Raw genomic sequence first — 21,351 nt, 5'->3', positions numbered from 1 at the left:
GGTTTCTCTAAACCAGAATCCTCTTATATCTCACCTCAGGCTAGAGAGAGAGAGACAGATTGCTTAGCTTAGAATCCTGTCTCTACCTTTATTAGTAGAGTCTTTGGGCAAATAAACATTTCTGTGGTGGTTTACTCACTTGTGAAGCAGGTATTAAAAAAAAAAAAATCGAACTTACTTCGGAGGATGAAATGAGTAACACATGCAAAGCACTCAGAACATCACCTAGTCCATAGTGCTCAGTATTTCCTCTAAAAACGCCCCCCACTTCAAGAGTCAATATCTGATCATTTAAAAAATACAGGCAAAATTGTATATGTCACTTCTGCCTCATCCATTCTTTCCATTCTGGTATTTTGAGGAGAATGTATTTTACGTTAATAGTGATCCTGAGTGAAAAAAAAAAATTAAGTTGCCTGGAGCCCAAATTTATGTCACAGTACTTGCTGCATTATAGAAGTCTCTATTTGCTTTTCTTGGGTGTTAGCTTTCTAGTTTTTATCCCAAGTCATGTTTTTATTTTTGTAGCAAGGTCCCAACTCTGACACATGTGGACAAAGTAGGTCCTGCCTGCCATTTCAGTAAACAAATTATGTAGCAGCCATAAAGCCACCTATTGTGCCCTGAGGGGAATTTGGGGCAGAGAAAAGATTCTGACCCTCGATAGCACACACGTTGTTGTTCAGTCGCTAAGTGGTGTCCAACTTGTGACCCCATGGACCATAGCACACCAGGCTCCTCGCTCCTCCACTATTTCCAGAGTTTGCTCAAATTCATGTCCACTGAGTGAGTCGGTGATACTATCTAACCATCTCAATCTCTGCTGCACCCTTCTCTTTCTGCCTTCAATATTTCCTAGCATCATTTCCTAGGGTCTTTTCCAATGAGTTGGCTCTTCGCATCAGGTGGCCAAAGTATTGGTGCTTCAGCTCTAGCACCAGTCCTTCCAAAGAATATTTAGGGTTGATTTCCTTTAGGATTGACTGGTTTGATCTCCTTACAGTCCAAGGGACTCTAAAAGATTCTTCTACTCTAAAAGAGTCTTCTACAGCACCACAATTGGAAAGCATCAGTTTTTTGGTGCTCAGTCATCATGGTCCAACTCTCATATCTGTACATGACTACTGGAAAAACCACAGCTTTGACTATATGGACATTTGTCAGCAAAGGGATGTCTCTGCTTTTATAATACAGACTAGGCTTGTCATAGCTTTCCTTCCAAGGAGCAAGTGTCTTAATTTCATGGCTGTAGTCATTATCCACTATGATTTTGGAGCCCAAGAAAATAAAATGTCACTGCTTCCACTCTTTACTCTTCTATTTGCCATGAAGTGATGGGACCGGGTGCCATGATCTTAATTTTTTGAATGTTGACTTTCAAGCCAGCTTTTTCACTTTCCTCTTTCACCCTCATCAAGGGGCAATTTAGTACTTCACTTTCTGCCATTAGACCGGTATCATCTACATATCTGAGGCTGTTGATAAGATGTATATCAAAGGAATAATTTCAGTAAGCCCAGACTCTTACATCTTCCCTACATAGAAAAATACTAAAATCATCTTGATATGTCTTTTTTTTGTGATTAGCAGTAATCTTTTAATGCTTGACTACTTTTTCCTTTTCACAAAAACTCCTATATATCCTTTTCCCTTAGGTCCTTGGAACAATTCCTCAGAACATGGCTGTATCCTAGGCTATAGCCCTCATTAAAGCTACAGAATTAAACACAATTCTCAACTGCTCCTGTGTGTTTTGTTTTTTCAGTCAAACCACAGAAGTCTTTTGCAAAGAGCTGGGAGCTAAAAGGTAAAATATTTTACAATGTAGACTTGCTAAAATCTATAATCTGAATTTTTGGCACATCCTACATAAAATGGAATGGTAATTTTTGTTTATCTTGAAGATAGTCAACTTACAATTTCTACTTATTAGGAAAGACTGCCTAATCAATCACATAATAGTTTTATTTTCTGTAAATTTGAGACTTTTGTCAGTTTTGTGAGGACCACAGAAATGCTATTAGAGAATGCGGATGGTATGCTTTTGAGCTTTATTTTTTGATTAGTGTGCTTCTGATCTTTTGTTGTTATAGAACACACATAAAATGATTTAATGAATACTCATGTATCCACCACCTGATTTATGAAAATAGAACATTATCAGTATCTTTGAAGGCCCTTATATGACTCTTCCCCATCCCATCTCTTCCATCACAGCTTCTATTCTGAATTTTGGGTTTATAATGTTCTTGCTTTTATTTGTAGTTTAATCGTTTGTCTCCAGAGACAAAATATTAATATTTAAAGAATTTGTATAAATGGAGTCATATTGTATGCCATCATCTGTGCTTTGCTTTTCATCCCACAAGACTATGATCCTGAGTTTCATTCATGTTATTGCATGGCTATCATTCATTCCTTTTTGATGTTGTATGATGTTCCACTGAATGTCTATACAAGATTTGAGCAATTTATATACTTATATACTGCTGATTTATTTAGGTTATTTCCTGTTTTGTCTGCTGTTGAAAGTGTTATGAGTATTTTTGTACATATTTTAGTAAAAATGTTCAAGAATCTTTCTAGGATACTTACTTAGGGGAGGAATTGTTGGCCATGAGCCATGCATGACTTTAAAGTTTAGTTATTATTTAATTGCTAAGTTGTGTCCAACTCTCTGCCACCCCATGGACTGTAGCTTGCCAGGCTCCTCTGTCCATGGGATTTCCCAGGCAAGAGTACTAGAGTGGGGTCACGTTTTCTTCCCCAGGGGATCTTTCTGACCCAGAAATCAAACCTGTGACTCCTGCATTGGCAGATGGATTCTTTACCACTGAGCCACTAGGGAAGTCCAATTTTAGTATCTAATGTCAAAGTGTTTTCCAAAGTGGTTGTGCTATTTTACACTACCAAACAGTGTAAAGTGTTCTTCCATTGCTCTGCATTCTCACCAACACTTGTTAATGTGGACTTAAAGTATTTTGTCAGTTGAATCCATGAAATGATGTATTTATGGTTTTAATTCATGTGCTCCTGATTACCAGTGAGTTTAGCACCTTTAAAAATTTATTTTTGGTCACGCCCTGCACGGCATGCAGAATCTTACTTACTCATCCAGAGATGGAATTTGCACCTCCTGCAGTAGAAGCAACCCACTCCAGTGTTCTTGCCTGGAGAATCCCAGGGACGGAGGAGCCTGGTGGGCTGCCGTCTATGGGGTCGCACAGAGTCAGACACGACTGAAGCGACATAGCAGCAGCGGCAGTAGAAGCACCCACTAGGGAAGTCCTCAGCTTCTTTTTGTATGCTTGTATTTCCTTTTCTGTGAAATGCCTTGCTTAGGCCTTTAGCATTTTTTTTCTATTGCATTGTCTTTTAATTTGTAAGAGTTTTTCGCTTAATTTACTTATCTTTAATTAAAATATAGTTGATTTACAATATTATATTAGTTTCATGTTTACAGCATAGTAATTCAATATTTTAATAGACTTCACTCTATTTAAAGTTATTACAACAAAGGATTAATCTCCAAAATATACAAGCAGCTCATCCAATCAAAAGGTGGGCAGAAGACCTGAACAGACATTTCTCCAAAGACATACAAATGGCTAACAAATACATGGAAAGATGCTCAATATCACTTATTATTAGAGAAATGCAAATCTAAACTATAGTGGTATTGACACAGCCACTATAGAGAACACTATGGAGATTCCTTAAGAAACCAGGAAGAAAACTACCATATGATCCAACAATCCCACTACTAGGCATATACCCTGCTGCTGCTGCTGCTAAGTCGCTTCAGTTGTGTCGGACTCTGTGCGACCCCAGAGACCACAGCCCATGAGGCACCCCCATCCCTGGGATTCTCCAGCCAAGGACACTGGAGTGGGTTGCCATTTCCTTCTCCAATGCATGAAAGTGAAAAGTGAAAGTGAAGACGCTCAGTTGTGTCAGACTCTTAGCGACCCCATGGACTGCAGCCTACCAGGCTCCTCCATCCATGGGATTTTCTAGGCAAAACTACTGGAGTGGGGTGCCATTGCCTTCTCCGAGGAAACCATAAATGAAAAAGACATATGTACCCCAATGTTCACTGCAGCACTATTTACAATAGCTAGGACATGGAAGCAACCTAGATGTCCATCAACAGATTAATGAATAAAGAAGTTGTGATGCTTATATACAATGGAATATCACTTAGCCATAAAAAGGAACATGTTTGAGTTAGTTCTAATAAGGTAGATGAACCTATTACACAGTGTGAATTAATTCAGAGAAACAAATGTCTATAAAAGCATATATATGGAATCTAGAAAGATGGTACTGATGAACCTATTTGCAGGGCAGCAAGGGAGACGCAGACATAGAGAACAGACTTGTGGACACTGGGGGAACGAGCGGGGAAGGATGAACTGACAGAGTAACAGTGAAACAAATACATTACCATATGCAAAACAGCCATGGGAACTTGCATATGACGCAAGGATCTCATACCTGGTGTTCTCTGACAACCTAGAGGGGTGGGATGGGATGAGAGGTGGAAAGGAGGTTCAAGATGGAGGAGACATATGCACACCTATGACTGCTTCATGTCGATGTATGGCAGAAACACAATATTGTAATTATCCTCCAATTAAAAATATAATTAAAAAACTATAAAAAGTCATTACAAAATAATGGCTATATTTCCCTGTTGTATAATATATCCTTGTTGCTTATTTATTTTATACACAGTGTTCTTTATCTCTTAATCCCCTACCCCTATCTTGCCCCTCTTTTCTTCCCTCTCTCCACTGGCAACACTAGATTTGTTCTCTATATCTGAATCTGTTTGTCATATTCACTAATTTTTTAGATTTCACATTATGTAGAATATTTGTCTTTGTCTGACATATCATTTTTCATGTAGTTTAAATATGTGATTCTCAAATGGAGGAGAAATTGCCCCTCAGGAAACATTTGGCAATGCCTGGAGACATTTTTAATGGTTACACACTTGACAGGGAAAGCATGTAACAGGTTGAGATCAGAGATGATGCTAAATCATCCTATAAAGCACAGCCTCCACAGTAAAGAATTATCGGGCCCAGTATGTGAATCATGTCAAATGAATACTAGAGATTTGTCCCAGACACCAATGTTATCAACTGTATGTGTTGTAAATATTTTTCCCAGTTTTTTGGTATCTTCATCTTTCCTGTGGTACTTTTTGATGATAGGAAATTCTTAATTTTAATATATTTAAGCTATCTATCTTTTCTTTTATGGACTACGCTTTTGTCTCTGATTTAAGAAAGTTCCCCATGCCTTAAGGATAGAGATTTTCCAATGAAATGTTTCATAAGTTTAAATTTTGCTTTTTTATATTTAAGCTTTTGATTATATTTGTTTATAACCTAAGAGTCCAAAACTAACTTTTATATGAAGAAATGAGGACTATTTATTTAAAATCCAGCTTATCCCCACTGGGTTACAATGCTGTCAAAACTGAAGTTTGCAAAAATGGGCTTATTTCTAGTTGTCTATTTTTACCTTTTTATCTGGAGGCTAAAGTTGTTTTTATTTTCTTATAAAAGAAAAACTGAATCCCAAGAGTTTAAGGTTTTCATAAATTTCATGAAAATAGATTTTAGAAGCTTTTTTCAAAAGTGTTTCTCTGTCTTTTCTAGAGATATAAAAGAAGGGAATTGGATGTTATTTTGAATACCAAGACGAAATACTTCTCAAATCACTATAAAATGAACTTATTAATTTCACTGACAGTTGTTTCACTTCTCCACAAACTACACTGCCTACAGTATACATTTCACAAAGGTTGGAAACCCATTTACTGACTGGCAAAATGACAGCCTTTCCTCAAATATTTTTTAACATCTATATTTAACCTTATACATCATCCAACTCTTTTATCTAGGGGTTGTAACAGAAATATCCATATTCTTTCCTCCATAGTAAGAAAGACCATTTCCTAACTGCTGAGAAGCTGGCTCTTAAGGACATTCCCAACCAGATCATTCCTGGAAAGGAATCCATAGCTCAAAACACATTCACACCTGTCAATCAGCCTCAGCCATCAGCTTTCAAATCCAGTTGCTCTGAAGAAAGAAAGTGAAGTCACTCAGTCGTGTCCGACTCTTTGCGACGCCGTGGACTGTAGCCCACCAGGCTCCTCTGTCCATGGGATTCTGAAGCCAGTGGCAAAACTAGTCACAGGGTGAAGCAGAGACGGAATATACGTAAACATCTTTGTTTCCTTTTCTCTTCTTTTTCTAACATTTCCCCTCCATTCTCATTTAGCCCACACAAGCTCCAAACTAGTATTCAATAACACTGAAGTGGGATCATTTTATTAAAAGAAACTATCTACTTTGGAATTGAGGTAAATCAGAAGCAGAATTATAAATCCACCGATTCAGAAAATAATTCAGAATTGGGACAAAAACTTTTCCAGGAAAAGAACTTTTTTTTTTTTTAATTTTTTCCTTTGGGAAAATACTCTGGAAATGATTCCCTTTTTAAACGTATTTGCTATTGCTTGTTATTATTTCTTTTTTTCCTGAATAATCTTGAAATGATTATCAACTAATAATGCAATTACTCTGGAGCTTCAAGTATGGGTTTAAGGGAAAATGAGAAGGGGTTTTCTGTAGTGACAGTACTTTTCATGATACCTACTTTTGATATCTGATCACCATAAAGATTGACAGCTCATGGCAAAGCAATGATGTACAGTGGTCATTAAATACTCTGGTTGGACAGGGTGTCTCTAGCTGATTACCATTTCTGGGATAAGGTGGTAGTTAAACCCAAGGGGGCTAAGAGGATTTACCACATATACAGCTCTCAGATTCTATTAAATTTATTACATCTGGAGCACTGTTTAGAACCATATAGCAGAAAGACGTTTACTCAAAACTCAAAAGAGACCTCTATTTACCAAATGGCTGTACATACATCTTTCAGATATAGGAGTATAGATCTCTGGTGGTCTTTTAAGGAAATTTTCATAAACAAGATTTGTAAGTTTCCAGCTCATTTAAACACATTAAATAAGCAATTTCCTAAAAATTGCAAAGGCACATAGGAGCTGCTCTAGGAGCAATGTAGAAGTATGCAATGCTGCAAATAAACGACTGAGAAATCGGTTTGTTTTGCAGTCACCCCCTCCTCTCCAAGTTGAGGCCAGGAACACAGGATTACACAAGAGGGAAAAAAAAAACAAAACGACAAAGCCACAAGCATAAAAAGTCCTACAACCATCAGACATAAACACACACTCGTTTTATGTGGAAGATTACAATTACGCCGCAAGTTTTTACCTGCCAGGCAAGGGGACCCCCTGAATCTCCAGGTGAAGGAAGTAGCAGCAGTCATGGCCCAGGCTCCTGAGAATAATCAGGTCTCCCATGGGAGACGCACCTGATCTGTACCTGTTTCCTTTTGCCTCAAACTGCTCACATGCAGACTAGGAAGGCCTACAGGTGAAACATCACAATCACATGGACAACAATGCCAGGAGCACAGGAAAGGCCACCATCCACATAATATTCACACTGAAGGTGCTGCCCAAGGGCTTAGACCAGGGCAACGATACCAGCTGTACGCCCTTCCCTACCCAGCCTCCACACAGATTTGGAACAGCCAAGTGGTACATGTGAATGTGAAGCAGGGTTTAGCAGTCACCATTTCCACCTAATTGTTGAAAATAAATTGAGGGCACCGTAGCTCTTTATATGCCATCATATGTATCCGGCTCAAGCTTAACAAAATACTGTGAAATTTTAGTTTGAACGTCAGAAAATCTAATATGGGACAATGTGGCGATTCTTGCTCCCCACGCCCAGGTCGGTGTCATGGTACCTCCCCAATCATCAGTGAACACAAGTTCTGGACCGTTCGGTTAACTTTAGACGTCTGCCCACTCCATCGAGTCTCAGTCTTCCCTTTTCTTCAGGACGAAACACTGTTCGCGTCACTGGACTTGGAAACGACTCCACCGTGAGGTGGGACACCCGCTATTACCCGTTCCCTAAGACAGATTCCCAAAACAGGGAATAACTTTAACTCGTCTGTAAGGAGTCTTGAGCCGGCGGTGAGTCCGAAAAATGGGGAGGTTTTGAGGGCCGACGTCGGAGGAAGAGACTTGGGAAAGCAAGGTCCCGGCTCGGCAACACCACTTCCGGGCCGCAGACCGCCCGATCGACGTACAAGCTGACCGTTAGGCGCGGGCGGGGCCGGGGTCACGTGGCCTGCGCGGGGTCAGAGCCCGGCGTACGCGGGAGCACGCAGAGCGGCTCGGCCCGCGGCCGCGCGCCTCGCGTGCGCGCGCAGGCCGGGGGCGGAGCGTGTGGGCTGAGCCTCTGGCGCGCGGCGGGGCGGAGGTGGGGCTCGAGCGGGGTGGAGGGCGGAGGCGGGGCCTCCTCCTTCATCTCCTCCTCCTCCTCCTCCTCCTCCTCCAGCGAGGCTGGGCCGGCGGTGGCGGCGGGAGGCGGGTGACCCGCGGAGGGGCGTCTCGGCCATGACTGCGGAGCTGCAGCAGGACGACGCGGCCGGAGCGACCGACCGCCACGGCTCGGTGGGCCTCTCGAAGGCGAGCGCGAAGCGGGGGGCGGGCTCCGGGTCCCACGGGGTAGGGGTGCGGCGCCCAGGCGGGTGTCGCGCGGGGCGCGGGCGGGCGGACGGGCGGACGGGCGGACGGGCGGGCCTGCGGAGATGGGGCGCGGGGCTGCGGAGGGCGCCCGGGCCCGGCGGGGGCGAGGGCAGCGCTTCGGCCGGGGTGAGCACCGGGGCTCCGGGAGGAAGCTGAAGTCTCAGTAAGGCTCCCTCGCAGAGATTGAGGACACTTCTTGGGGTCCGGAGATGGGCTGAAGTTCGAGGGAGATTAGCTAATTTGGGGTATCAAAAATAAACGGCTGGACGTGGGCTGCTGTCTGCATCAGGGATCTCTAAAGAGAGCACTCCTGGCCCCCGACCAGGGGTGAGAAACTTCGGAAGGGACAGCTTTGCTGGATTTTTTTTTTTTTAAACCGTTTTAGGGCAGTGCTGTTTTAAGAGTCTAAAGCAGACCGAAGTTATCTAAGTTAAAGCGAGGATTTTATCTACACCGTGTGAAAGACCAAGGGTCCTTGTTACCACTTCCTACCTTCTACATTTCCCTCCCCGCCTCCCCATATTTTTAAGCAGAAATCAGCCTCCCCAGTTACTGCATTCATCACTGTAGATTTTTTAAAAAGGGGGAGGAACACCGTGATGAATAGAAGGTATGCTGATAATGCTTTCCTAGTCCTAGTATCTAAGAAGATTGAAATCAATACAGGGATTTCTGGGCTAAGAAGGTGAGAGGAAAAGAACACTGGTTTGTGAGAAAAAAGGCTAATGTCTGTGCAAAAAAAACACCTTGGGAAGTGGGCAATTTGAGAATGTCTTCTAATGTTACTTTGGAATGTTCTAACTTAACACTACCCGGTCACCCCTCAAGTGGTGCACTTTTTCAAGACAGAATGGGGAACCTGTACCAAGTATTTAAATGCGAGTTTGGAAGTGAGGAATTTCGTAAACTATTTACAATACAGAGCTGTCAGATACCTCCAAGTGTGAAACCTTTTACGCCCCCTTTCCCCCCCCCTCTTTGGACACTCAAGGGACCAATAGAGTATAAAGTGACCGCACTTCCTTTTTAAATTCCTGCAGTAAAAGATACCTCCAGGTCCTGGGCTCCAAAATGAAAGTAGGCAAATGGTGTTTTATGTGCTGATTTATAATAGAAATATTGTTAGGTGTTTACAAATGACCCTTGGAATGTGAGTCAGGATTTTCTCTCCTTTCAGAGATCAGTTCTGTTTGTTTAAAGGACAGTGACTTAAAAGCAGGTGGGAAAATCTTAGTTTTGAGATCGTCATGTTGATTTAGGGAAGAGACTATTTTAAGGGAGAGCAAGTCATATTTAAATTTGTTGGTTGAGACCATGTGCCTTTTGGTCAGCAGCAACTGCATTTACCTCTGCTGCAGTTTGAGAGATGACCACTGTCTCAGCCTTCTCGGTTTAAGTGTTCATGTGTGAGGTGTTTGATGAACACTTGTATATAAGTCATAGCTATTTTTGGAAACCTTTGGAACTCCAGTGGCTGTGGCTGGCTGGAGGACCTGATTCCTGGCAACCTGCAGAGTGATGACATTTACTGTTCTTCCCAGCGATTCGCCCCATACAGACAAATGATAAGCTTGGAATGCTTGATAATGTTTGCCCTTTTGGTTTTTTCTAATGTAAAATGCCTGAAGTTCGCAGGCTAGAATGAAGGAGTCTTATATGAGAAGTACCTTTCCCATCTCAGAGGAAAGATTTTGGTATTTTCTTTTTCATCTTAAGTTTCATGTTAGAATGAACTCTATTTTAAATTCTCTGAAGCAATTCTTCATTGCCCTTAAAGGATCTGGAATTATTCTAATTGAGGGGAGCTCTCCTCCCCTGACACTCAGCAGCTGTTTAAAACTTAGAGTGCTTCCTTTCCCTTATTGGTCAGCATACATGGTACAGGCAGAATCTGTTATAGCCCCAAAGAACTTGCGTGGGACAAAAACGCAGTACTCTTGAAATCTGTTCTCAGTCTGCACGTTTAAATCGCTGCTGCCCAGGTGCTGCTAGTGGTAAAGAATCCACCTGCTAATGCAGGAGACCTGAGAGATGCCGGTTCGATCCCTGGGTTGGGAAAATTCCCTGGAGGAGGGCATGGCAGCCCACTCCAGTATTCTTGCCTGGAGAATCTCATGGACAGAGGTGCCTGGCGGGCTACAGTCCATGGGATCGCAAAGAGTCAGATGAGACTGAAGCGACTTAGCATGCACCATTTAAATCAGTTCTTGACAGATGAAAACCAGCAGCACTGTTTACTGTTATTGTAGTGCTCTCAGAGGGAGAGCATTGAGCAGTCCTGAAAAGAGATCTTAGTTCTCTGCTTAGGAATTAAACCTGGGTAACATCTATTTCTGCTTTATTGACTATGCCAAAGCCTTTGACTGTGTGGATCACAATCAACTGTGGAATATTCTGAAAGAGATGGGAATACCAGACCACCTAACCTGCCTCTTGAGAAACCTGTATGCAGGTCAGGAAGCAACAGTTAGAACTGGACATGGAACAACAGACTGGTTCCAAATAGGAAAAGGAGTACGTCAAGGCTGTATATTGTCACCCTGCTTATTTAACTTCTATGCAGAGTACATCATGAGAAACGCTGGGCTGGAAGAAACACAAGCTGGAATCAAGATTGCCGGGAGAAATATCAATAACCTCAGATATGCAGATGATACATACCACCCTTATGGCTGAAAGTGAAGAGGAACCAAAAAGCCTCTTGATGAAAGTGAAAGTGGAGAGTGAAAAAGTCGGCTTAAAGCTCAACATTCAGAAAACGAAGATCATGGCATCTGGTCCCATCACTTCATGGCAAATAGATGGGGAAACAGTGGAAACAGTGTCAGACTTTATTTTGGAGGGCTCCAAAATCACTGCAGATGGTGACTGCAGCCATGAAATTAAAAGACGCTTACTCGGAAGAAAAGTTATGACCAACCTAGAAGCATATTGAAAAGCAGAGACATTACTTTGCCGACTAAGGTCTGTCTAGTCAAGGCTATGGTTTTTCCTATGGTCATGTATGGATGTGAGAGTTGGACTGTGAAGAAGGCTGAGCACCGAAGAATTGATGCTTTTGAACTGTGGTGTTGGAGAAGACTCTTGAGAGTCCCTTGGACTGCAAGGAGATCAGCCCTGGGATTTCTTTGGAAGGAATGATGCTGAAGCTGAAACTCCAGTACTTTGGCCACCTCATGCATAGAGTTGACTCATTGGAAAAGACTCTGATGCTGGGAGGGATTGGGGGCAGAAGGAGAAGGGGACGACAGAGGATGAGATGGCTGGATGGCATCACTGACTTGATGGACGTGAGTCTGAGTGAACTCCAGGAGTTGGTGATGGACGGGGAGGCCTGGCGTGCTGCGATTCATGGGGTTGCAAAGAGTCAGACACAACTGAGCGACTGAACTGAACTGAACGTGGATGAAAACCAAGGGCCCTAGCCACTGGACCACGAAGGGCTAGAGGCAAAGTGGCCCTGGCTGTTGCCCCTGTTTGAAGCAAGAATATTTCAAGGAGGCAAAAGGTATAAAAACAGATACAAAGTTTATTATTAGAGACACCGCACAATATATGGGAGAGCACACAGGAAAACAGTTTGTTTATCCAGCTCAGAATCCGGGCCGAGATACACACTGGGATAGCGTGTGGGCATCCTGTCTAATGACAAGCGGTGCAGTAAGTCAGAAGTCAGGCAGTGACGCAAACTGGGAGAGGAGCACAGGTGTTCAGAGACACGCCCAGAGAGATGTGCGGCCACCCTGGATGAGGAGGAGCAGTGAGGAGATGATGTAAATCATTTATGTAGGACTGTCCTTCCAGGTCTTTGTTTACCTCTGACCGATTATCTTGTTTCTGTCTTCATGCCTGACTGGCCCATGGATGCTCCCCAAGATGCGTGTGCAACTTTTTGCTGAGACGGTTCCCACTGTAGAGGCCTGTGGGTGCATGTCTACACTTACTATGGAGTGGGGTCCCCTCCCTTTTCAACCCCCAAAAGCATTCCTTCACATGTGCAGACAGGGAAGTCTTCCTTGACCTTAGGAGTGGGCACCTTATCTCTTTGCCTTAGCAGCACACAGCTTTTACCACTAGCTTTGTCCTTAGAGTGCCTGGTTGAGAACAAAGGCTTAGTTTTACTCCACTTGACAACCACCAGGTGTCCGGCCCAGAGACCCAGGACAAGCAATTTGAAGTCAGATTGGCTCTTACAAACCTGTCAACCTTGGCAGTTATACTAAGGCTCATCACAAATCCTGCTAACGGAAGCCCTATGAAAACCTGTTTCTGAGAAAATTTAGTGCCTTCTTTTGATTTTAGTGCCTTCTTTTGATTTATTGGTTTTACACTCTCTTTTATCTTGTCTCATTACTTGTAATTTTGGAACATCAGTAAGTGAGTACTTGGTTGGCATCCACAGCTCTCATGCCTCCAGCTACAAACAGTTCCTAGTCATACAGTACTTTTAGTAAATTTATAAAACACATTGACAAGTAATACCTCACCAGGCAAGATCTTGCCATATGTTTTCTTTCATCAAGGAAATTTAAAGTAATAGCCAAGTGATAATGATGCTGATAATACTAGTAGATAACCTTGATTGATCATGTACTATATGCCAGACTGTGCTCACAACTTAACATATTATCTCAGTACTTAGGACAGCTTCAGGAAGTTTTCTTATTTCTTGTTAAATAATTTGCACATTAGTTACCTAGTAAAGGGTACAACCAGGGTTGAACCCAGGGGCTTCTAACTCCCAAGAGCTCAAGAAATCTCTGATCCTACTTCTTAGTTGATGGAGACCCATAGTCTTGGGTCAGAACCTATTACTCTGTAGAACTCTCTTCCTGATGTTTTAAATTTTCAATCCTCACTGCACTCTTCCTCAATAGATTATCTTCCTTTCTACTTGAATGAGCTAACTGATACCTAAAGAGCTTGGGGTCCTCCCCCCCTTCAGAATCTTTTTTCTCTTAGTGGAAGATGTACTCTTCCCTTCTCCCCTCTTTTAGAGATGAATCTAAATCAGTGGTGTCTAGAAACCTTTTTGATTGTGACTCCTAGGGAAGAATACTCCTGTCATCTAGTGGGTGGAAGCCAAGAATGCTGCTAAATATCTTGCAGTGTACAGAGAGCTTCCCTTTCCACAAAACAAAAAGTTGTCTGGCCCAAAATGTCAGTGGAGCTTAAGAAACCTGGTTTAGATGATGTTTCTCCTCATTCGCCTAAGTTTTCTTTCATCTTCTTTATGCTAGCCTAATTCCCAGGTACCTTCACTGCCTTCTGGTCCCTTGAGACTCAGGATATGGTCCATGGACCAGTAGCATCCATATCACCTAAGAGTTTGTTAGAAATGTAGAAATTTGGGTGTGCTGGAACCAGCTTGTACTTGTACTGCGTCTCCAGGTGACTGTATACATTTCTTCCCAACTCTCTGTTCCATGACCTCTTGTTAGTAGCTTGAAATCTCAGTCGAAATATTTCTACTAAGGCAGTTAGTAGGCTGGACAAATCAACATACCACTGTCTGGCCTCCACCCTAGACCTGCAGAATCAGAATCGCCTTTGACAAGATCCCTGGGTGATAAACTTTGTGAAAGTGATCAATTTTCTGCTCCAACGGATTCCCATTTTCCCTTCAGCTGTGCACACTTCTCCTCAGTCCTCAAACAAAATAGCAACAATAACAAAATTGTCTCTGCCTTGTTCTTTAATTTTGTTTACTGTCTTTCCTTTCATTTTGTTTACTTTCTTGTAAGTCCACCTGTTTCTTCTCTAAAACAGTTTTCCAGTTACAATGTAATTCCAGCTCATTGTGGAAAATTTGAAAAATACAGACCCAGGCAAGGTTTAGCTCTTGGCTGGTAAGAGGCCCCCCTCCCCAGGCCGAAGTGAGTTGGTTCCCAGATTTTACTTGAGGTGCAGCAGCAACTTTGCAAAAGCCCAGTTAGGAGGTGACTCTGGGGATCACTTAGGCTCCAGCAAGATGAGGGCTGATTGCCCACAGGCCTACAGAGAGGCTGACCAGGCAACAGAAGATTAGACTGTAGGGCAGTGAGTGGTTTTATGTGATCAGCATCTCTGAGGGCACCCAACGAGAGCCTTGCCAGCAGTAGGCTTTTAGTATTTGTAGCAAGTGAAATGGATCTCTTGGAGGTGACCAGTGACTAATCACCTTCTGGTCAGGTCAGTGACCTTTCAGTACTAGTTCTTTCTGCATCCTTGCTTATTCAAATTTTTCTCAAGTCCCATTTTCGTGTTTTGATTTGTGATGATTTTTCACGGCCACTTTTTGGTTGATACTTATTTTGGCTTTTGATTTTGTTGCTAGTTATTATCAACTGTTCTGCTTTTTACAAAAAAATTCCAGCTTGTTTTCTTGAATCATTCACCATGGTCTCATCACAGATGTACCACAGTAAGCCCTCACTTCTGAGCTGATGACATCATTTTACAACTTTCTTATGAAAACTAGCCCTGGAAAAGATGTTTGAATTTATGTACTACAGCTTTCTTTTTTTTTGCGTGGAGGGATGGAGTCATGCTGCACAACTTTATAGGATCTTAGTTCCCAACCAAGGATTGAATCTGTGCCCTTAACAGTGAAAGTGCCAAGTCCTCACCGTTGGACCACCAAGGAATTCCATACTGCACCTTTGCCCTAGAGTGCGAGGGCTTCAGTGGTTGTGGCACTCGGGCTTAGCTACTCTGTGGCATGTGGGATCTTGCTGAGCCAGGGATCAAACCTCTGTCCCCTGCATTGGCAGGTGATTCTTATCCACTGCGTCACCAGGGAAATCCCTACTACAGCTTTCTTGCTTTTGCAAATATAGTAACTGGTTTAGGGAGTTGATTTACTCATGATCACAGGCTGTGGCAGAACCCTGGCCTCAGACTTTGGTTCTGTGTCCTGTTAGTGTGCCCAGTGTTGCTGCTACTGTACTTCTGAACCCTCTCCCCTGGGACCTTTGGGCCCTGTGCTTTATGTATGTTTGTTTGTGTGTATGTTTTTGGCTGCACTGGGTCTTAGCTGCATGCAGGATCTTTAGTTGTGACATGCAAACTCTTAGTTGCAGCATTTGGGATCTAGTTCTCTGACCAAGGGTGGAACCTGGGCCACTTGCGTTGGGAAGCTCAGAGTCCCAGCCGTTGCACCACCAAGGAAGGCCCTGAGGCCTTTATTTTTCTGGCTTTTCTACATTTCTTCTCTGCTATGGACGAACCTTTGCTTTCTTTGTTGTTACTGCCCTTTTATTAACTGCTTCCAGATCTGCATGTCTGATCCCAAATTGCAGACGACTTTAACTCCTCTTTTTCCAAATGCTTTTTGAGCATTTCTACTTGAGATAAACATTTGCTGCTTCACTCCTTTTCCCACAGTTACTATACCAGCCCTGCAGATACATACTTGTAATCATAGCATCTGCCATATGCTAGTTTTTGGTACATTTTTAATCTTTACAAAAACCCTACAAGGTATGAATTACTATGTTTCACTACTGTGGAAAACTCAGCCTCAGATATTAATATAGCTTCAGTTCAGTTCAGTTCAGTCGCTCAGTCGTGTCCGACTCTTTGCAACCCCATGAATCTCAGCGCGCCAGGCCTCCCTGTCCATCACCAACTCCCAGAGTTCACCCAGACTCACGTCCATCGAGTCCGTGATGCCATCCAGCCATCTCGTCCTCTGTTGTCCCCTCCTCCTCCTGCCCCCAATCCCTCCCAGCATCAGAGTCTTTTCCAATGAATCAACTCTTCTCATCAGGTGGCCAGAGTACTAGAGTTTCAGCTTTAGCATCATTCCTTCCAAAGAAATCCCAGGGCTGATCTCCTTCAGAATGGACTGGTTGGATCTCCTTGCAGTCCAAGGGACTCTCAAGAGTCTTCTCCAACACCACAGTTCAAAAGCATCAATTCTTCGGTGCTCAGCTCTCTTTATAGTCCAACTCTCACATCCACACATGACCACAGGAAAAACCATAGCCTTGACTAGACAGACCTTAGTCGGCAAAGTAATGTCTCTGCTTTTGAATATACTATCTAGGTTGGTCGTAACTTTTCTTCCAAGGAGTAAGCATCTTTTAATTTCATGGCTGCAGTCACCATCTGCAGTGATTTTGGAGCCCCCCCAAAATAAAGTCTGACACTTTCCACTGTTTCCCCATCTGTTTCCCATGAAGTGATGGGACCAGATGCCATGATCTTCGTTTTCTGAATGTTGAGCTTTAAGCCAACTTTTTCACTCTCCTCTTTTACTTTCATCAAGAGGCTTTTTAGTTCCTCTTCACTTTCTGCCATAGGGTGGTGTCATCTGCATATCTGAGGTTATTGATATTTCTCCCCGGCAATCTTGATTCCACCTTGTGTTTCTTCCAATCCAGTGTTTCTCATGATGTACTTTGCATATAAGTTAAATAAGCAGGGTGACAATATACAGCCTTGACGTACTCCTTTTCCTATTTGGAACCAGTCTGTTGTTCCATGTCCAGTTCTAACTGCTGCTTCTTGACCTGCATACAGATTTACAAGGTCCTAATAAATTTTTAAACCATAGTCTGTCTTGCATTTGAAAAAATGACTTAAGAATAAATTCTAAGTAGCACAGTTGAGGGGCTTCCCAGGTGGCTCAAATGGTAAAGAATCCACCTGCGAATGCAGGCGATGAAGGCAGAAGAAACAGGGTTCCTGCCTTGGGTTGGGAAGATCCCCTGAAGAAGGTAATGTCTACCCACTCCAGTATTCTTGCCTGAAAAGTCCCGCAGACAGAGGAGCCTGGCGGGACTACAGGCTACTGTCCATAGGGTGGCAGAGAGTCAGATGACTTAGCACCTGAGCACCTGCAGCATAGCACAGTTGAGACTTCATGCCATTCTGACTTTGCCTGCTGCAGTACATGCTTTTCTAGAACAAAACTTTTTGACTACCTTGACAATTTATGGAGCACTTTAACATATATTTCTCATTGAACCCATATAACAACCCTATGAAATAAAATTTAGTGTGAAGCAGAATTTGCAAAGTGACCCAACTAGTAAGTAGTAAAACTAAAACCCTGGCAAAGGCAATTATTTTTCTAGGATATCAGTATTTTTAACTACAATCTGTAGATGAATTTTGTTAGATGGACAGGTCACAGTATTTTACATTTAAAAAATAATCTTTTCATTTTAATAACAATTCCTGTATGCATTACTTCATTTCATAGTCACACCTGTGCTGTCAAAGCTTATGGTATACTTTATTTTCCAGCTGTAGAAATTGATGCTCAAGAAAGTTGAAATTTGCCCAGAGGCTGATGTGTGGTGCAGTCGGGGCTACCTGGTGCTATTTCCACCATCAAGGCTTTCTAATAAAAACAGAGGTCAAAATGCCAGACATTCATAGCCAGATTAAAGATCTGTGTGAGTAGATGCTAGCAGCTGCTACATGATGGTTGGTACGTTAAATTTAAGATATCCTAAGAAAATATTTCCTTTTTCCAATATTCCTGCCCAATTTCCTGGTGTCTTTTTTTCGTTTTTGTTGTGTGTATGTGTGTACATATGCAAAGCTCAATTTTTATTCAGTTGAGGTGAAATTCGTATAATATAAATTACCTATTTTAAAGTGTACATTTAGAATATTCACAACATTGCACAACCACCACTTCTGTCTGTGTCCAAAATATTTTTATCACCCCAAAAGAAAACCAAATTCTACTAAGCAGTCCCTCCCTGTTTCCCCTCCACTCTCCCCTCTGGCCACACTGATCTGCTTTCTGTCTCTGCGTTTTACCTGTTCTGGATAGTTCATGTAAATGGAATCATATAATATGTGACCTTTTGTGTCTTGTGTCTTTCACTTAGTTTATTGAAGTTTATCCAAGTTATAGCATGTATCAGTACTTTATTCCTTTCAATAATGGCTGATACTCAGCTCTAGAACCAAACATGGAACAATGGACTGGTTCCAAATTGGGAAAGGAGTACAGCAAAGCTGTATATTGTCACCCTGCTTATTTAACTTATATGAAGAGTACATCATGTGAAATGCTGGGCTGGATGAAGCACAAACTGAAATCAAGAGTGCCAGGAGTAATATCAATAACCTCAGATATATCTGCAGATGACACCACCCTAATGGCAGAAAGTGAAGAGAAACTAAAGAGCCTTTTGATGAAGGTGAAAGAGGAGAGTAAAAAAGCTGGCTTAAAACTCAACATTCTAAAAACTAAGATCATAGCATCTGGTCCTGTCACTTCATGGCAGATAGAAAGGGAAATGAAAACAGTGACAGAGTTTATTTTCTTGGGCTCCAAAAATCACTGTGGATGGTGTCTGCAGCCATGAAATTAAAAGACGCCTACTCCTTGGAAGAAAAGCTATGACAGTTCTAGACAGTGTATTAAAAAAGTGAGACATCACTTTGCCGACAAAAGTCCATATAGTCAAAGCAGTGGTTTTTCCAGTAGTCATGTACAGATGTGAGAGCTGGACCATGAAAAAGACAGAGCACTGAAGGATCGATGCTTTAGCACCGTGGTACCAGAGAAGACTCGAGTCTGTTGGATAGAATTGATGCTTTTGAACTGTGGTGCTGGAGAAAATCTTGAGAGTCCCTCAGATAACATAGAGATCAAACCAGTCAGTCCTAAAGGAAATCAACCCTCAATATTCATTGGAAGGACTGACACTGAAGCTCTAATACTTTGTCCACCTGATGTGAATAGCTGACTTACTGGAAAAGACTGTGATGCTAGGAAAGATTGAAAGCAGAAGGGGTCGGCAGAGAACAAGATGGGTGGGATGGCATCACCTACTCAATAGACATGAGTTTGAGTGAATTCCAGGAGATGGTGAAGGACAAGGGAGCCTGGCATGCTGCAGTCCATGGGGTTGCAAAGAATTGGACATGACTGAATAACAGATATATCTATTACATCTTTCCTGATGTAAGATGTAATTTTTCCATTGGTGGACGTTTGAGTTTTTCCCACCTTTTGGCTTTTGCAAATAGTACTTCTGTGAACATTCATGTCCAAATATTTGAGTGTGTGCGAAGTCACTTCAGTCATGTATGACTCTTTGCGACTCTGTGGTCTGTAGCCACCAGGCTTCTCTGTCCTTGGGATTCTCCAGCCAAGAATACTGGAGCAGGTTGCCATGCTCTCCTCCAGGGCATCTCCCTGACCCAGGGATCAAGCCTGTGTCTCCTGCATTGTAGGTGGATTCTTTACCACTGAGCCACATGTAAAGCCCTAAATATTTGAATACCTGCTTCCAATTATTTTGGTTATATACCTAAGTGTAGAATTGCTGGATCATAGGGTAATTCTATATATAACGTTTTGAAGAACCGTCAGACTTTTCCACAGCATCTTTACTGTTTTACATTCCCACCAGCAGCACACAAAGATTCCAGTTTCTCCATATCCTCCCCAAACTTGTAATTTTCCATTTTTGCTCTATTTTGTTTTATAAAAGTCATCTTTGCCTATGAAGTGGTATCTCATTTAGTTTTGATTTGCATTTTCCTAATGGCAGTTGTTGTTAAGCATCCTTTCTTATGCTTATTGATCATTTGTATCTCTTCTTTGGAGAAATGTCTGTTTCAGTCCTTTGCCCATTTTTGAATCGGGTTTATTTGTCTTTGATTTTTGAATTGTAAGAATTTTAATATAATCTGAAATACTAGACCCTTATCAGATTTATGTTTTGAAGATATTTACTCCCATCCTGTAGGTTGTCATTTCACTTTCTTGATAATGTCCTTTGTTGCATAAAAGTTTTTAATTTTGATGAAGTGCCACTTATCTATTTTTTTCTTCTGTCACTTGTGCTTTTGGGATAATATAAAAAGAATCCATTGTCAAATTCAGGATACTGAAGATTTACCTCTAACTTTCTTGCTAGAGTTTTATAATTTTAGCTCTTATACTTTAGATGTTGATCCATTTTGAATTAGTTTTTGAATATTGCGTGAAGTAGGGGTCAAACTTTATTCTTTTGCAAGTGTATATCTAGTTGTTCTACCACCATTTTTGTTTGTGGAGTGTGTAAATTTAAAGTGTACATCATGTTACTTTGGTAAGTGTATATATTACAATATATTTGCTTTTCTGATATTTATCCCATCACCTACCTGTAGTGCATTATTATTATGTTCAGTAAACCTTACGTTAAATCTCTATGGCTGTTTTAGTACTTGTTGCAAATTTTGCTCTTAAATACTGTCAATCTTATACCATCCCAAATACCATTTTTTGAAGAGGCTTTTTTTCCCCCCATCAAATAGTCTTGACATCGTTATCAAAAATCAGTTGACCAAGACTTACCTGGTTGTCCAGTTGTTAACAGTCTGCCTGCCAATGTAGGGGACACAGGTCCAATCTGTGGTCCTGGAAGATCCCATATATCACAGGGCATCTAAGCCCACGCACCACAACTACTGAGGCCCCGCGCCTAGAGCCCATGCTCCGCAGCAAGAGAAGCCACTAGAGTGAGAAACCTGCGCACTGCAACAAAGAGGAGCCCCCACTTGCCGCAACTAGAGAAAGCTGTGTGCAGCAGTGAAGACCCAGCACAGCCAAAAGTTAAATAAATAGATAGATAATAAAAATTAAAAAAAAAAATTAAACATCAGTTGACCAGAGATTGTGACTCTTTCCTGGACTCCCAATTCCAATTCATTTGCCTATCTGCTTATCTTTATGCCAGTACTATACTGTCGTGATT

General features: G+C 42.0%; 1 protein-coding gene across 5 annotated transcripts in view; it reads left to right on the top strand.

The window, feature by feature from the left end:
* The first annotated feature begins 5,026 nt into the window (after positions 1–5,026).
* Positions 5,027–21,351, top strand: part of USP28 (ubiquitin specific peptidase 28) — a 72,934-nt gene continuing 56,609 nt past the window's right edge. For 3 of the 5 annotated variants that reach the window (XM_040258027.1, XM_040258026.1, XM_040258024.1), the window contains exon 1: positions 8,468–8,578. In XM_040258027.1, the coding sequence (XP_040113961.1) occupies positions 8,522–8,578 (57 nt within the window). In that variant the 5' untranslated portion in view covers positions 8,468–8,521. Of the gene's footprint in view, positions 8,579–21,351 lie in introns of all 5 variants that reach the window. The other 2 variants (XM_040258028.1, XM_040258025.1) reach the window with 1 other exon arrangement.

This window comes from Oryx dammah, unplaced genomic scaffold (assembly GCF_014754425.2).
Source record: "Oryx dammah isolate SB20612 unplaced genomic scaffold, SCBI_Odam_1.1 HiC_scaffold_17, whole genome shotgun sequence".
Taxonomy (NCBI): domain Eukaryota; kingdom Metazoa; phylum Chordata; class Mammalia; order Artiodactyla; family Bovidae; genus Oryx; species Oryx dammah.
Note: the sequence above shows the minus strand (reverse complement) of the source record. Positions and strands in the feature narration are given on the sequence as shown.